Below are 17,893 nucleotides of genomic sequence, written 5' to 3' on the forward strand. Positions count from 1 at the left end.
TTTAAAAATAAGGAGATGAAGCTTGGCACTGTGATAGTTCTTAAGTAGGGCTTTAGCCACGCCAAGTTTGAAGCAGATCTGTTTGTTCCTTAATTCCTAGGATTATTTCTTTAAAATAATAATAATAATAATAATAATAATAATAATAATAATAATAATAATAATAATACATCCCCTCAAACCATTCCCTCCAAGGATGGACTGGCCAGCTTACCTCAAAAGGTCCATGTCGATAACACCCACCCCTGGTGTAATATCATCCAGAACTCCAGCAATTAGTTGACTAGGATGGGCAACAAGCCCTGAAGCTCTTCTCTCAGCTCTAAAATGATGCATCTCCTACCTGCCCAGTGGTAGAATGCCCAAGTGCTAGTGGTAGCAAGGCTTCCATCACTCACCTCTCCCAGACACTGGTACTGCCCAGCCATAAGGGAACTCACTGGTTTATCCTCTTTCTTATTAGTAGTGTGCCTACCGATTGTACCCTTACCAAAACCAGAGCCCTTAGTTGCTGCTTCAACTTGCCATTGTCACCTTCCAAAGCACCGATGCGTTTTAAAACTTGGAAATATCACAGGAACATAGTAAGTTGCCTTACACTGAGTCAGACCATTGGTACAACTAGCCCAGAATGACTGACACTGATGGGCAGCGGCTCTCTAGGGGCTCAGACAGAATCCCTCCACTTGGCCCAACTGGAGAAGCCAAATATTGAACCTGGGACCCTCTGCATGCAAAGTGCATGTTCTGTCAGTGAACTGTGTTCTGTGGTTAGCAGTGTCAGGGGCCTCACTGCTGATGAGAAGATGGATTGATGAAGGGAGAGGTTTCCAGGATGGTGTTTTGCCCTAAACTTGGCCTTCATGCTGCCCACTCCTGACTTGGGAGGCATTTCAACCATCATTCAAACACAATCCTAGGATATCTGGAAAGAACCCACCCTCAGCCCCAGTGCTCCAACACTTAGAGGGAGGGGCCAAGACAATGAACCAGGCCAACAATAGACCCATACAACCTGAATTGCAGTGTATACTTAAGGGGAAGCAGCCGCCAAACTGATGCAAGCAGGGTGCAGGGTCTAGACCATACTGCTGCCCCAGCAAGGCAGGCCCTGCTGCCCATTCACTTGACATGGGGGCAACAGCCACCCCCATGGGCTTACTCAATAGTAAGCCCAAACTCAGGGAAAAGGCAGCCTCAGCAAAATAGGCCCACGAGGGCCGGTCCAAGCCATAAGCACAGGCAGTACACCTCTCGAGAGCAGGCACACAGGCCAAAGCTGAGTGGCAGCTGAAGAAGGGCACACATGGGGCAGATCCACTCCCCTGCGGGACTCTCTTGGGCTCCCTAAGATGATCCAAGCATGAGGCCCTGGCTTGCTGGGACTCAGAAGTTCAGACAAGGCCCACAGTGTCAAGGATGCCCCGTGATGGGGCTGAACAGCTGCTCCAGCCATGTGTGTGCAGGGCTGAAGTGCCACACTCAGTATACAAAATGCGTCAAAAGAAAAGCAGCCAGGTGTTCGAAACCATGGCCAGGAGGATGCGAGACTCGAGTGGTGGCCAGGTAGGAGCTTTGGTATGAGGTGCGGGGGCCCGATCAGACCTGTCCTACTACATGTCCTCTCCTCTCCTCCATGATCTCAACCCTTGCATACTTAAGGGTGGATAGCAGCAGCCAAACTGCACCATGTTCTCTCCTTGGACTTCCAGTCTCTGAAGGGAGCTTCAAGGCAGCATTGACGATGCGCCACGCCCTTCGCTTTCCAGATGCTGCTCCTCCAGCAGCCAGAAAGCAAAAGCGGGAAGAGTAGGGTGACAGCCAGCTCAAGGCTTTGATCATGAAGCACTAACCTGCAGGGGCTTAAGAGACCTGGGAACCAGCAGCAGTAGGGCTGATTAGACCTGCTGAGTGAGCATGTGGGTACGGGAGCTGCGCCCAGCTCCCAAGGAGCGTAAGGACAGCCCTTGCTTAGCAGGCTGAAGTGGCCAATGGCTGCCTCAGTTCAGCCTGCTGCCACCAATCAAGCTCAAAGGGGAGAGCGGACACCAAGGATCAGTGGTGGTGACCCAAAGGACCTGAAGAGCCACTCCAGCCTCATGCTTGCTGTGTTGGTGACAGTGGTTATTTATTTACAGCCATGCCACCTGGAGGGAGTGGAGCCTGAGTTGTGTCCAAATGAGCTGTTCTGAGATGAAGGTGGGGAGAGACACCAAACATGTCCTATTTGCATGTCCTCTGCCTCTTCTCCCAATCTCCTATGGCGAGCTCCATCAGCGTGATATCGCTGGGTGCGGTGGGGGGGGGGCAACGCCCATCGCCTCCTGTCCTCTCGCTTCCAATGCTACACCTCCTTATAAAAGAAAATGAAAGAGGCCAAGGAGTATGGATAGAGCACCTTTGTAGACTTGCCCCACACATGCTCGGACACATTCCTGAGACGTGCATGTTCTTAGCTCCTCTTTCCCACCTGCAAATGCCTCCTCCGGCCCAAGTTATGCTGACAGGGGAAGAATAGGGCATCTCCAATGAGTGCTCCTGATGGCTTCATATAGATGATAATATTGTGGAGAGAATAATGCTCCATGTCACCCCTCCGAGAAGCTGCCCAGGGGTGCAAGGCCCAGTCATCCAATCTTATTCCCTGGAACTAACCCTGCAAGCAAAAGCCAAAACACCATAAATGGTGACTCCATATCACAAGGCATGGAGGGGAACCAGGTATGGAGGGCAACCAGGATGATCAGGGGTCTGGAAGCAAAGCCCTATGAAGAGAGACTGAAAGAACTGGGCGTGTTTAGCCTGGAGAAGAGAAGATTGAGGGGAGAGATGATTGCACTCTTCAAATACTTGAAAGGTTGTCACACAAAAGAGGGCCAGGATATCTTCTCGATCATCCCAGAGTGCAGGACACAGAATAATTGGCTCAAGTTACAGGAAACCAGGTTCTGACTGTTAGAGCAGTACAACAATGGAACCAGTTACCTAGGGAGGTTGTGATCTCTCCCACACTAGAGGCATTCAAGAGGCAGCTGGACAACCATCTGTCAGATATGCTTTAGGGTGGATTCCTGCATTGAGTAGGGGGTTGGACTCGATGGCCTTATAAGCCCCTTCCAACAATACCATTCTATGATTCTATGATTCTACGATACTGTGTTCAATGGTATAAAAGCCACTGAGATAATATAGAAATGTCTGTATCTTCCTGTCTTTCTCCCAGAGAAGTTCATCTGGTCACCTAGGCCAACTCCATCCCAGAATTGGGCCTGAACCCAGATAGGGACAGATCAAAGTAGCATAAGCATGTTTTCTTCTGCAGTGACTCCTGGAACCAGTAATTCTCAGAAAGAGATTATCTCCCTATAATTATCCATTTTACTGTGATGACTTCTACTTCATCAACAAGCCCCAAGGGAAATGTGACTAGAAACAATGTAATAATGCAGTAATTAATACACCTTCTATCACTCAGAGTTGGGATTTGGGACAGACATGGCTCTGCCAATCTGATTAATACTGATCATTGATTTCGCAGTGTGAGCCACACGTCAGCCAAATAATTAACGTTCAAGTGAGGCTGCCAATTTAAGTGGTATTTGAAAGATAATGGACTGGGATAACACTGGAAGAGTTCCATGCAAGTCACTGGGATTTCTTCTTTCAGTCTCAGTGCTGCTAGCTCCGGTGGTGTGCAGCAGTCCCAGTGCTAAATGCAGCATCAGTGACCCTCTTCCTATTCTTCACAAACATTATCAGTCAGGAGACTTCATCATTGGTGGGATCATGTCTCAGATTTACATAACTTTCTCCGATGTGATAGAATTCACAAAATGTCCCTCTAAGGAACTCTTTGGAGACATTGAGTAAGGAATCGTCTTGAGCCATATCTTCATATCTGTATGCAAGTAATATTTCCAGCGATGCTTCGGTTATTGGGTGATAAAAAAAAATGTAATAAATACCGCTATTGGGCAGTATAAAAATGTAATAAATAAATGCCCCATGGACTGCCACAGGGGATTAGTGGAGAATAACAGATACTTCATCTGTCTCTTTAATTGTTGAATGGGATCATGTGCCTTCCTGTTGCAGCTCTTGTACTTGTGTACAAAGCCCTAAACAACTTGGGACCAGGATACCTGAGAGAGCGCCTTCTCCCTTACCAACCTGCCCGGTCACTGAGGTCATCCGAGGGCCTGCTCCTGGTGGTTCCACCTAGATCCATCCTCCGATTGGAATCCACCAGGGGAAGAGCCTTCAGCGTGGTGGTGCCCCTCCTGTGGAATTCCTCTGGAGGTCAGGCAGGCTCCAACCTTGTACTCCTTTCGGCGCCTCCTGAAAACATCTTTATTCCAAGAAGCCTTTCTTTAACATGCAGCCTTGGATTTCTGTGTTGTTGTTGTTTTGCTTCTTTTAAAATTTTGTTTTAACTGTTTTATTCTGTTTTTATTTTCATTTTTCAATGGGGAGCGGTATATAAATATTCTAAATAAATAAATAATAAACTCTATCATCACCAATGCCAGGTTTGGCTTCCCTCAAGCAGATAGACTATACTGGGAGAGGAGGATTTATTTTCATTCTCTGTACCGTAAATAATATACAAATTGAAGCACCATGTACATTGATGGTGCTATATAAATAAATAAATAAATAAATAAATAATAATAATAATAATAATAATAATAATGGGGGATGGGAGCAACAGAAGCACACTCTCTCTCTCTCTCTCTCTCTCTCTCTCTCAGTGTGTGTGTGTGTGTGTGTGTGTGTGTGTGTGTGTGTAAACCAGTCTGTGCTGGGGCAGGATCTGAAAAGGATGCAGGCTTACTTTGCTTTGTGCAGAAATTCTCATGGCAATATACGTTCCTCTCGATAGTTGATAGAGATCAGGAATCTGTTGGAATGGAAATGCTGGCTTGATTTACACAAACATGATATTTCACTATGAACGCTATGTAAAAGGCAGGACAACTGTTGAAGCCCATTGACACATACCCTATACCGCTTTCATACTGCTCTATCCTGCTTGGTGTGGCTCCTGCCTTTTATATACCACTGTCATACTGCTTTCATAGTGCAATATTGGGCCAATGTATTCTGCATTATTACCTAACGGAGAATTATCATCTCATGCTCTGCCTCTATATGTGTGTAAATGCAATGCAATAAGTCTCCAATGGTCTCATTCTGAGGAAAGAATCTTGAGTTAGTACTGGATATCTTACCACGAAATATCTTACCAGACAAAATCAGGTGCCACTGTTTAACATGACTTATAGCAGAACAATTTAAATCGTAATAGTAGGGAACTACTCCTAGCTTAATAGACTAAGATGAGTTCAAAGCAAAAGCAATATTTAAACAACATTTATTGGACGTCAAATGACAAAATAGCTTGTCCATAACGAGGAAATGGAGTCCCTATCTCAATCATTGCTCACTGAGTTCCTCTGATAGGATACCGTTATGTTTACAGCAGCTAACATAACCAAAACAAAGAATAGATTCTTTAAGTGCACATTTTAATGTACTTCCTCCTGGGGTTCTATTATAAATTGCAATGTCCATTGGTTTAGAGCAAAGAAAATTTGATTTTATTTGAATGTATCTGCATTCCTAAATGTCTGCAAACCAGCAAACATTTCACATGCTGATGATTTTTAAAAATTGTTTAACGGATGCTTACTAGGAAAAAAATCTTCACTCACATCCACAAAAAATTCCCCTAATTTAGTATTTCAAAAGCTATGGAATAATTTGGAAATGGAAACTTTTGGAAGCTTTCTTCTTCCAGCTATTGTCTTCCACCTAAACAGAGCGGAAATATAATAAATGACTAAGATGGAGGGACATTTTCCATTATGCATCTTGCATCACTCAATGCAAGATGGTATCACAAAACTGAATTTTGGCATATGATACGTTCTGAAGCAAATGCACGTTGACACATGACGTAACTCTCACTACAGGTATATGATTCAGATCTATCAGCACATCCTGGCCTTGGTATTTGCTGTCGAGGAGATCAATGAAAATCCCCAGATCTTACCCAACATCACCCTGGGCTTCAATATCTATAATAGCCTCTTCATTCAACGATGGGCATATCATGCCTCAATGGAACTTCTCTCTACAAGGAACAAATTCATTCCAAATTATAAATGTGATGGTCGGGATAATCCAGTAGCAGTGATTGGAGGAACTAATTGTAAAGTTTCTTTACACATGGCCCCTGTTCTATCCACCTATAAGATGCCACAGGTAAGAGATATATCAAGACGGAAGGAATGAAAGAAGTTGCTCACAATTATTTTATCTTTTTAATTTTGTCATGTCATTTTGAGATCAAAACTGCTAGAGATAAAAAATGAAGTGACCTTTTCTGAGTCAGGCCGTGAGTCCATTTTTGAAAGATCCGGAAAAAGACCTCAAAAGATGCAGGTAGAACTTGTACCTAAAGGAATTAGATTTGGAGTTTTGCTTATGTAGTATACAATGTAGACATCAAAGTAGGATGGGCGAGCGAGTGGGCAGGGGGTGGGCACGGTCGAGCAGGCAGGGGGTGGGCATGGCAAGTGGGGACAGGCATGGCGAGCAGGGGGAGGATGAGCGAGCGGGCAGGGGGGGCATCAGGCATTGTATGTGGGAGGGGGAATCAGGGGCAGGGGGAGTGTGGGACCCTTTATTTTTTTTTAAAAAAAGGACTTACCTTTCCATTGGTGTGCTCCTGCGCACATGGCCCTTTAAGATCCAAAAAAAATGGCCTACGCAACAGGGCTTTCCCTTACCCCGTCGCGTGTTATGTCTAGAAAAGGGGGATGGCATGCGCTAGCTGCAGTGTGGCATCACTTCTACTCCCCACCGGATTATCTGGTAGGTCTTGCAAGGCCCCAAGACAGCTGAAGGATGACAGACTGTCGAAGGTTACAATTGTTTTGTAAGATGTGCATTTCAGAAGTGTGGTGAATTTGGTCTCTTATTAATTTGAATATTTAGGCTGCCATCCTACATACAGCTCGGTGGGAGGAAATCCCACTAGATTCAATGGGGACTTGCTTTGAGCATCTATCAAAAATTGAAGGGCTGACCGAACATGAAAGATCCCACTCCATGCTGGTCTTGCCTCCCTACATAGGATAGTCACTAGCCTCTGAAGTCAGAAGCTTATGACATCCAGATAGGATTGCACCCTTTGTTTTATTATTTTAAAATGCTACACATAGAAGTCAGAATGCAATTAAAATATGGTCAAAAAAGGAAATGCACCACCTCACACCAACAAGAAATAAAAACTTTAGTAGCATGTTATATCATATTGTCTATCCTGTTCACAGGGTTGATCTCCATTGGGAGAATGAGATTTTCACTTGCACTTTTGGACTCCATGGGATGTGGGTTGTCAGCCTTCACTCCCAATTCCCCTGTCTTTTTTTGCCTACCTTTTTCATTGAAAAATATATCACCTTAACTTTTTCTTTATAGGTCATGGGGTTATTTTTTTTACAGGATATCCTTTATACTATAAAAAAATTTATTTGTGTAAAAACTTCAATAACTGAAAAAATAGGTAATGAACCAAACTAGCTAAATATTCAAACAGAGAGACATGCACAAACACACTTAATTTCATTTGGAAGGTAACTTCTCCCCTAAGCACGTCTTGATTTATTTTCTTTAGCTCATCTACGGCTCTTCTCCCATGATGAATACCAACATCGACAACGTTTTCTTCCACCGGATGTTACCAAAAAACATTCATCAGTATGAGGGGATTCTTGAGTTACTTCTGCATTTTAGGTGGACATGGATTGGGTTGATTTCTGAGAGTGATAATGATGGAGACAGATGGGTACAGGATATTGTTCCCATGTTTGCCAAGAAAGGTGTCTGCTTTGACTTCATTGAAAGGTTTCCAGCACTTATATTTGATAAGGATATTCTTGAAACTGTGGAGATGGCATTTGAAATGTTAGGGGTTGTTATTAGAAGTACTGCAAATACAGTTATTGTAAATGGTGAAATTCATACCATGACATTTCTGCGAATGTTGCCTCAGGCTTTAGAAAGTGAAGGCTTGTCAATGAAGACAAAAGGAAAACTCTGTATTATGACAGCTCAGATGGATTTCACATCATATCCCTTCCAAAGAAATTCAGGCATAGACTTCATTCATGGTTCCATATCATTTGCAATTCACTCAAAGGAGATATTTGGATTTCAAAAATTTCTTCAGGTGAGGAACCCTAACACTGAAAGAGAAGACGGCTTCATCAGGGTCTTCTGGGAAACAGCATTTGAGTGTTTCTTCCCGAACTCTGACATGGATGTGACGTCTGGGAACATCTGTACTGGGGAGGAAAAGCTAGAGTCTCTTCCAGGGTCAGTGTTTGAAATGAGTATGACTGGCCACAGCTACAGTGTCTACAATGCTCTCTATGCTGTGGCACATGCTTTGCATGCTGTACTTTCCTCCAAATGCAAACATCTATCAATGGCCAATGGAAAGATATGTGATCTTCACAAGCCAATGTCATGGCAGGTAACGTTCTTAGCCAAGGAATGCAGCAGAGACTCCACACCTGAGAGCAAAATGATAATCCAGAATATATAGAAAGCTGTCCAGCTACAAAGACTGGCTTGGATATTATAGGCTCATTCTTGGTTTGTCGTATTTATAGTTTGACAGTTCAGGAGTTGTGGGGAAGAATGAATCCAGCCTCCTTCCCTGCCTTTGAAAAGTTGATGAGTTGGAAATCAATTTCATTCAAAGTAGCCCATAGACATTGTTTAAACTGAAAACCACTAATGGAATTTCCAATAAGTAACCTTCCTGCTTTTTTTCTTGAATATACAGAAAATACTATTGACATTCTTTTAGTATTGTATCATGGCACCATCCACAAGTCCTCATCTTGTGCGTTTTTATTGTTTTAGAATATTTTGTATTCATTTGAATAGGACTAGATAGTTTTAGGAAAAAGGAAAGGAACCTCTCGTGCAAGCACTGAGTCATTACTGACTCTTGGAGGGACGCCAGCTTTCACTGACGTTTTCTTGGCAGGCCTTATAGCGGGGTGGATTGCTGTTGCCTTCCCCGGCCGTTATTACCTTTCCCCCAGCTAACTGGGTACTCATTTTACCGACCTCGGGAGGATGGAAGGCTGAGTCGACCCAAGCCGGCTGTCTGAAACCTGCTTCTGCTGGGATCGAACTCAGGCCATGGGGAGAGTTTCAGCTGTAGAAACTGCTGCTTTACCGCTCTGCGCCACATGAGGCTTAAAAGTAGTTTTAAGTCATCAGTAATTTCCTCCAAATGTTCGCAAAACTAATTGATATACTTTATATATAAATTATGCATTAATGCAAAATAATTTGAGCAAAAATACATGTATGTTGCAGACGACTGGTTGGCCACTGTATGAACAGAGTGCTGGACTCGATGGATCCTTGGTCTGATTCAGCATGGCCCTTCTTATGTTCTTACATTCTTATTTTTTCTCAGATACTTTGGAAAATAGGTCTGTACTCTGGAAAACTCCTCAGACACTAGAATCTCTTTCAGAACCATCGTTCTCTTTAAGACTGAAAACATTTCCAGAATAGATATTGTGACCACTATTCTAAGCAGGGAAAAGTAAAGTGCTGTGTTCTACCTTTGAACATTTATATTTCTACTACATCCATACTGTATGGGACTTTTAAAGGAACCACTAGCCATAGCTATCCAGTGTGAAATGCAGCCATTCTCTTGTACATTTGGATTTTGGTACATTCTTCTGAATTTCTATTGTTTCTTCTTTTTCCTTTTCCTTTTATTGCAATTTAGCTCCACCACTTTCTGAGAATCATCTCCTTTAACAACAGTGCTGGAGAAGTGGTTTCTTTTGACCAAAATGGGGAAATAATAGGTGGCTTTGATATTATCAACTGGGTCACATTCCCAAACCAATCATTTCAGAGAGTAAAGGTTGGAAAGATGGACCCCAGGGCTCCCCAAGAAGAAGTATTCACCATATCTAAGGATGCTATCAAATGGCACAGCAGGTATAACCAGGTGGGGATAATTCACATTTCTGGGAGTCATTTACAGATTGGTTCACTGTTCAGCCACTGTCATAGCTTTGTCTTTGTAGTCGTACAGGTGAGTTCTTCATCACCAAATGTCTATCATGCCTCCACAGTTAACCAATCACTGCCAAAGAGTTTGGCAGCAATGTAGGCTGAAAGTGACACTATGGCCCGTGACATCATGCGAGATCTCCATGACACAGTCCAAGAAGCATGTGAAGATGTAGGGATAGGTGAACTCAACCATTCCCTACGATCCCTTCACTTTGGGGTCAAAACAGCATTTATTCAAATGTCCTGTACAAAGGGTCGGATTGGTGTTTCAGTGCCAGAATATTAAAACTATGATAGGAAGTTTATGCAGTAATAAATGAACTCAAGGGTTTTTACAACCAAGAGAGGGACAAGGGAGCAAGATTGCAAACTCTGTGCTGAAACTGAAATGGAAACTCCCAGTTCATAAAACTTCATTCTCTTTGGTTTATGGATAGGTGCAGCCCCTTTCTCAGTGTAATGATAATTGCCAGCCAGGTTATAGCAAAACAAAGATGGACGGGAAGCCATTTTGCTGCTACGGTTGCCTTCAATGTCCAGAGGGCAAGTTCTCAAACCATGTGGGTAAGAAATAAGTAATATTAAATAATATTATTGCATTGCTCTCTAGCTATAATCTAATAACCACCATTCCTGAACTGAAACAGTTTTATCTTTATTAATGTAATGGTTTTAATTTTTGTGAACTGCCCAGAAAGCTTCAGCTTTTGGGAGGTATAAAAATGTAATAAATAAATAAGTAAATGGTTTGGGTTTTTTTTTTAAAAAAAAAAAAAAAAACTCACAAAAGTATTACATATTATATTCATGACTTTGGAATGAAATGGAACAATGTGATGCATTAAAGGTGCGTTTTTTTACATTTTTATTTGTGAGCACTCAGATTGTGCATTTTCTAATCCCATAGCAAAAGCTTCAGAGAGATTCGAATAAACGGGATTCTTGACCTCCTTAGCCTCCTTTGTTCCAAGCTAAACAATCCCAGTTAGGCCTTAGCTAGAGCTAAGGTTTATGCTGGGATCTTCCCGGGGCATCTAAATGACGCACATGGGATCCCAGGAGCAGGCAGGGATGACCCTGGGGTAAACCTTAGGTCTAGCTAAGGCCTCAATGTAACCTTCACTCATAGGGGAAATACTCCAGCCCCTTAATCACTTTAGTTGCCATTTTCTGACTTTTTCCAGCTCTATAATATCCTTTTTTTAGGTGTGGTGACCAGAACTGTACACAGTATTTGACGTGTGGTCACACCACAGATTTGTATAAAGGCAGTATGATTCTTGCCATTTTATTCTCAATTCCTTTTCTTATAATGCATAACATGGAGTTTGCCTTCTTCACAGTGTCCGCATACTGGGTGGACATTTTCATCGAGCTGTCCACCACAATTCAAAGAATCATAGAATCATAGAATAGCAGAGTTGGAAGGGACCTACAAGGCCATCGAGTCCAACCCCCTGCTCTATGCAGGAATCCACCCTAAAGCATCCCTGACAGATGGTTGTCCATCTGTCAGGGATGGACAGATGGTTGAAGGCCTCTAGTGTGGGAGAGCCCACAACCTCCCTAGAGATTCCAAGATCTCTTTCTTGTTTGGTCACTGCTCAGATCCCATTAGGTTATACTTGAAGTTGGGTTATTTTGTCCCAATATGCATCACCCTACACTTGGTTACATTGAACCGCATCTGCTATTTTGAGGCCCACTCTCCCAGCTTCAACATTTCCCTTTGCAATGAGTGAAGATACAGTCAGAAAAGATATTTGAGGGAAGGGGAATGTAACACACAGAGTATAGCAAAAGCTTCAAAGTACAGCAAAACCTACAAAAGTAGGAGTGATTTCAGATCATTTCAGATACATTTCTGATCATTTCAGATACAAATTTCAGATACATTAAATCTCTCACTTGTTCTTTTTTCAGTGATTTTAACATTAAGATGTTATGTAGAACAGATTTGTCTTAAATGTGTGCTGTAAAATCAGACATGTGACCAAGGCTATGTTCTGGTGGGCACGCCCCCTTGGTGCTGGACATGCCCCCTTGGGGGCGGTCATGTTGTCCTTCTTTTTGGTTTCCAAAATAGGGTCACCCTACCTATATGTGAGGGAACAAGGTAAAGAGTTTTGATAAACAGGTTCTATTGTTGAGGTACAGAACTGCAGGTGTATTGCTAGATGTTTTATACTATGTAAAATAGCAGGTAATAAATCCAAGCTGACATGATCTGTGGTTGCAGAACACAAAGTAAAGTTTATTGAAATTGAACAGATCTTTGGAATTTCAATTTAGATCAAACCTGCTGATTTTAAACTTTTAAACAACAATCCCAAGTCCCTTAAAGTCCTATCTCTTCTCACTCCTCACACACCAAGGACTCACAAGAAGCACAGCCTCAGACACTCCACAAGAATAATAATCAGAATCAGACTCACAAAAGACAAAACAAGCCAGACTAAAACTCAATCCCCTCAGCTAAACTATTCATACTCATCCCTCCCCTTTTCTCACAACATCACTAGCCACTCAATCAAATATCCTGCACTCACTAGAAATACAAATCTAGACATACCTAAGGGACAGAAATGTGGGTATCTCCACAGGGCTCTTCACAATCCCACTATATTTTAACAACTTTAAATAATTTGTTGTCAATGGCAAACTTGGGCCATAGCTAGACCTAAGGTTTATCCCAGGATCATCCCGGGTTCGTCCCTGCCTGAGCACTGGATGCCCTGTGTGGCACTTAGATGAACAGATTTGACTCCACGACAATCCTGGGATAAACCTTAGATCTAGCTACGGCCTTGGCCACTTCACTGTTCACTCCCAATTCCAGATCATTTAGGAACAAGTTGAAAAGAACTGGTCCCAATACCAACCGCTGTGGTACCTCACTATTTACTTCCCTCCATCGGGAGAATTGACCATTTATTCCTACTTTCTGTTTTCTGTTTTCTAACCACTTACTGATCCATAAGAGGACCTCTCCTCTTATTCCATGTCTGCTAAGTTTATCCAGGACTTCATGTACATGGATCTGAAAAAAACCCTAAAAACATGAATTTTGGGGTTTTAATTATTGATTAATAATTTAATAAAAACAACCCCCAGCATGCCTTGGGTACAAGGCCAGACATACTGGCTTTTGGCAGCCATTGTGATTCCTAAAGTCAGTCAACCTGATTCCACCTAAAAGGAAACAACCCACAAAAATGAGCTTCATCCATTTGCGGCGCCTCCTCCCACCTGCCACGTGTGGTTTTAAAATCATAACTAGGTATGACAGCGTGACTTCTAGGTGGCTCTGGCCTGGCGAAGACACACACACACACACACACACACACACAGAGAGAGAGAGAGAGAGAGAGAGAGAGAGAGAGAGAGAGAGAGAGAACACATAAATTAATTTGTTTTAAAGTTACCTCAAAGGCTTAGGACTATGGGTGTGCATGGACCCCCCGATCCTCTTCGCGCCCGATCCGCAAATTGTGGATCGGGCCTGCTCCGCCCTGCCTCAATCCGCCTAGGTGCTGCTCCACTCCACTGCGGAGCTCTGGCTCCGAATCGGAGTTCTGCAGTGGCAGGGAGTAGCGCCAGGTAAGGCCAGGTAAGGCCCCTCTATCCTCTCCCTTACCTGTGTCTGTCCCATCCCATCCCAGCTTCACTAGAGCCCACGGCTCAACCAGGAACTGTAGGCCCTGATTGCGACCTACACTTCCTGGTTGAGCCGCGGGCTCTAGTGAAGCTGGGATGGGCCGGGACAGACTCAGGTAAGACCATCCCTCCCTCCTCTCCCTTACCTGCATCCGTCCACGGTCCTAGAACTGCTTCAACTGAGCCCGAGGATTCAACCAGGAAGACCAGGCTGCAGTTGCGGCCTAATCTTCCTGTTTGAGTCCTCGGGCTCAGTTGAAGCAGCCGTGGGACTGCGGACAGATGCAGGTAAGACCGCCCTCCCCCTTGCCCCCTTACCTGGCTCTGCCACTGTCGCTGCATGGGTGGCAGCGACAGTGGCAGGTGAAGTAAACCCCCCTTACCTTTTTTGTGGAGCTCTGGATCGAGGCGAAGGATCCACCTTCACCTCAATCTGCTCTGCAACGCTCTACGGCTCCCCCAATCCTTTTCGCCTCTGCCTTAACGGGAGGCGAAGCCCCCGATCCGCTCCTGCTTGTCCGGTCTGAGGAGAAGTGGAGCACATCCCTACTTAGGACTGCTCTACTTTGCAGGGTTGTCATGAGGGTAAGAGTGAAAAAAGAAATGAATTTAATTTGTTTAAAGGTTAACTCACAGGCATAGCACTGCCCTGCTACTTTAAGATGATTACCTTACAGACACATATATTTTAGGGGGTTTGAGATCTGTTTCCCTTCTATATGTTATTCAGATATCTGGTCAATGCTGGCTATATTTTGAAAACATATTCTTAGGTTTGCATCTTCTTTAGCTGGTAGAAAGGGTGTTGTGTGTCCTGATTGTTTTTGAAGTTGAGATGGCTGCTCTGGCCAAGTCATGGTGGGTGGTGTAGGTATTTCAGCTAAAACAAAAACGTGGTTTATCATGAAGCTCTAATTTAAAATACAGTTCTTATAAACAAAATGTTCCATTTATTCTAACAAAACAATTTTTTAACTAAACCAAACTAAAAACACAACAAACCTTAAGATGAATAAGTTGCACAGAAATTAATTATTTATCAAATAAATGTCATTAACATTATTCACGGACCCAAGCAACACCAGGCATATCAGCTCATAATCTATATTTTTGTATCCAAGAAGAAAAGACTCATCCACTGATGGGATATATTTTATCATACTACAGTAGAATGTAGTAGAAACGTGATATTAAAGGCAGGGAAGCATTTGTTTAAATTTCAAAGTAGCAATATAGATGAGACTGTAATGTAGAAGCCTATATTTTCACTTTCAGACATGGATGACTGCTCTCAATGTCCAGAAGATCATTATCCAAACTCTGAGCAGGACTTGTGCCTTCCTAAAACTATAACCTTCCTGGCTTACGAAGAGCCTTTGGGGACGACTATGGCCATGTTTGCTCTTTGCTTTGCGTTTGTCACAGCTTTGGTTTTGTATATCTTCATTAAGAACCAGGACACACCCTTAGTCAAAGCCAACAACCGGAACCTCACCTACACTCTCCTTGTCTCTCTCATACTCTCCTTCCTTTGTGCTTTGCTATTCATAGGCCAGCCAGATGTGTTGCCCTGTCGTCTTCGACAAACTGCTTTTGGTGTCATCTTCACCTTGGCTGTTTCTTGCATCTTGGCCAAGACAACCATTGTGGTTTTAGCTTTCATGGCCACTGTGCCTGGGTCAATAATGAGGAAATGGGCTGGGAATAAGTTGTCATCCTCCATTGTTCTATTCTGTGCTCTCATCCAAGCCACACTTTGTACTGTGTGGTTGGCAACCTCTCCTCCATTCCCAAATCTTGATACACACTCAATGAGTAAAGTGATTGTACTAGAATGCAATGAAGGATCAGTCATCATGTTCTATTGTGTCTTGGGCTTCCTTGGCTTCCTGGCCATTGTCAGCTTTACTTTGGCTTTCCTAGCCAGGAAGTTGCCTGACAGTTTTAATGAAGCCAAGTTCATTACCTTCAGCATGTTGGTCTTTTGCAGTGTTTGGCTTTCCTTTGTTCCAACGTACCTGAGCACAAGAGGGAAATACATGGTGGCTGTGGAGATCTTCTCCATCTTGGCCTCCAGTGCTGGGTTACTGTTAAGTATCTTTTCCCCCAAATGCTACATCATTGTGCTGAGACCAGAATTAAACAACAGAGATCACCTACAAAGAAGAAAGAAGTAAAAGACCTAAATCTCTGTGGAGTTTGTCTAGCCAAAGTCAATCTTTCATAATAAATAATAGGCATGTGCTCCGCTCCGATTAGAACCGGAGAATCAGAAGCAAATTGGCCTGCTCCGCCTTGCCCAGAGGCAGAGTAGAAGCGGACCGCGGACCCCTAGAAGCAAGGCGAAGAGAAGCGCCCATTTTCGGAGCGATCCTCTTTCCGCAGACCAATCCGATCGCCATTTTGAAACATTTCGCCCATTGGATTGCATTGCGGAAAAGAAAAGGGGATAACTGTGTTGTTTTCGAAGCTATCTTTCTGAAAATTCTTGTGCTTAGAGAGTCATGGCTGGGGGTCATTTTGAGCCTACTCTCAGCTCTCTGTGTGGTGCGGTTCGCTTGCTAGAATTTTTTAAAAAGTAGGGTAAAAGTGGGAAAAAAATACCTTTTCGATTCCTGAGGGACAGAGTCAACTCCCTGTCATGATCACATGATCCCAATGTTGGAGGAGGGGATAGGCAAAACAGGTAACTTGGGATTCTGGGAAACCTCTCTTTCTACTCTGAACGGAGTTTTCCCAGGGTGTTTTTAAAACAGTAGCTCCACCAAATGCACAAACACAGCCTGAAATCATATACTAACAGGTAGGAAACACACAGCAGTGCTACCCACCCTAACTTTGGGGAACAACTGAATACATGTGGTTCAAGGGGATGAGCTCCCCTAGGGCATGTGGACGTGCCCTCACTCTCCTGTACTTGGAGGGCCATCAGAGCCCTCCAAAGAGTAACCCAGTGGAGCAATGCCTATCATGAGATGAAGTGAGCGTTTTCTTCTTAAAAGACTGGTACCTAGACAGGACCAGTCAAATTGGCTGAAGCTTCCCCCTTTGGGCACATCCACACACACACCCCATTACTGGTAAAAGACAGATATAGCCTTTTTAAAAAAAGTTCTTCTTATTCAGCAACACTGCTGCTTTTAATTCCGCCCCTCCTTTGTTTATTTATTTATTCCATTTTATATGCATTACTGGCTTATCCTTGGCTCACTTCCTTATGCCCCCAGAAATGTCTGCTGCCTGCCTGCCTTCCCTCACTCCTCCCCTGCCCGCCTCGCAGGGATGGTTTGTGTCTGGCTTTGACTCAGGGGAGAAGTCCATCCTGCGCTCAATTAGACTTTTGGAAGTTCCAAATCCATTTTTCAAGTGTGGAAGAAGATTCATATTTAGGTTGATCTCTACTCCCCAATTCATGGCATCTTGGGATTTCCTTTGAAATGGCCCCATTGAGCTGTCTGCAGGTTTAAGCTCTGCCAAAAATCAGGGGATGATGGGATTGCCTTGCACCTTGGCATGATTGTGGGTCTAGATGGCATCTGTGAGTGTGCCTACTTCCCTTTTTTTATCTGTCCAAATGTCAGTCCATGTCTGCAAATGGGGTGCCCAATTTTCATAAATTCCCCCAAAATTAGGGGATGATGGGACTGCCTTGAGTCTTGGTGTGCATGTGCATCCCTGGATAAGCTATCATGGTGGCAAGTTTGAGGTTTCTAACGTGCAAATTGATGGAGCTATCGAAAGGGATGTGAATGGGGTGCCCGATTTTCATAAATTCCCCAAAAATCAGGGGATGATGGGATTGCCTTGAGTCTTGGCGTGCATGTGTATACATCCATGAGGTGTCATGGTGCCAAACTTGAGGTTTCTAACTTTAATATAAAAAAGTTGTATACTTTTTTAGCTTAATGCAAGCCTATGGGGGGGGGGAAACGGAGCTCCGATCCGGATCTGGAGCTCCGCAATGGAGCAGAGCAGACATAGGCGGAGTGGGGGTGGAGCGAAGCGGCCCGATCCACAAATCGTGGATCTGGAATAGAAGCGGAGCGGGGGGTCCGTGCACACCCCTAATAAATAACTGAAACTCAGGGCCTTGCTAAATGGAGGTTTA

The 17,893-nt window shown here is 43.7% G+C and overlaps 1 protein-coding gene across 1 annotated transcript; it reads left to right on the forward strand.

Annotated features, from left to right (window-relative positions):
- Positions 1-1,917: 1,917 nt before the first annotated feature.
- LOC134405754 (vomeronasal type-2 receptor 26-like) lies at positions 1,918-15,962 on the forward strand. The gene is made up of 7 exons (XM_063137007.1): positions 1,918-1,954; positions 3,668-3,866; positions 5,976-6,267; positions 7,685-8,545; positions 9,833-10,060; positions 10,566-10,692; positions 15,061-15,962. The coding sequence occupies exons 1-7, from the start codon at positions 1,918-1,920 to the stop codon at positions 15,960-15,962; spliced, it is 2,646 nt and encodes an 881-aa protein (XP_062993077.1).
- Positions 15,963-17,893: the final 1,931 nt, after the last annotated feature.

Source organism: Elgaria multicarinata, chromosome 11 (genome assembly GCF_023053635.1).
Source record: "Elgaria multicarinata webbii isolate HBS135686 ecotype San Diego chromosome 11, rElgMul1.1.pri, whole genome shotgun sequence".
Classification (NCBI taxonomy): domain Eukaryota; kingdom Metazoa; phylum Chordata; class Lepidosauria; order Squamata; family Anguidae; genus Elgaria; species Elgaria multicarinata.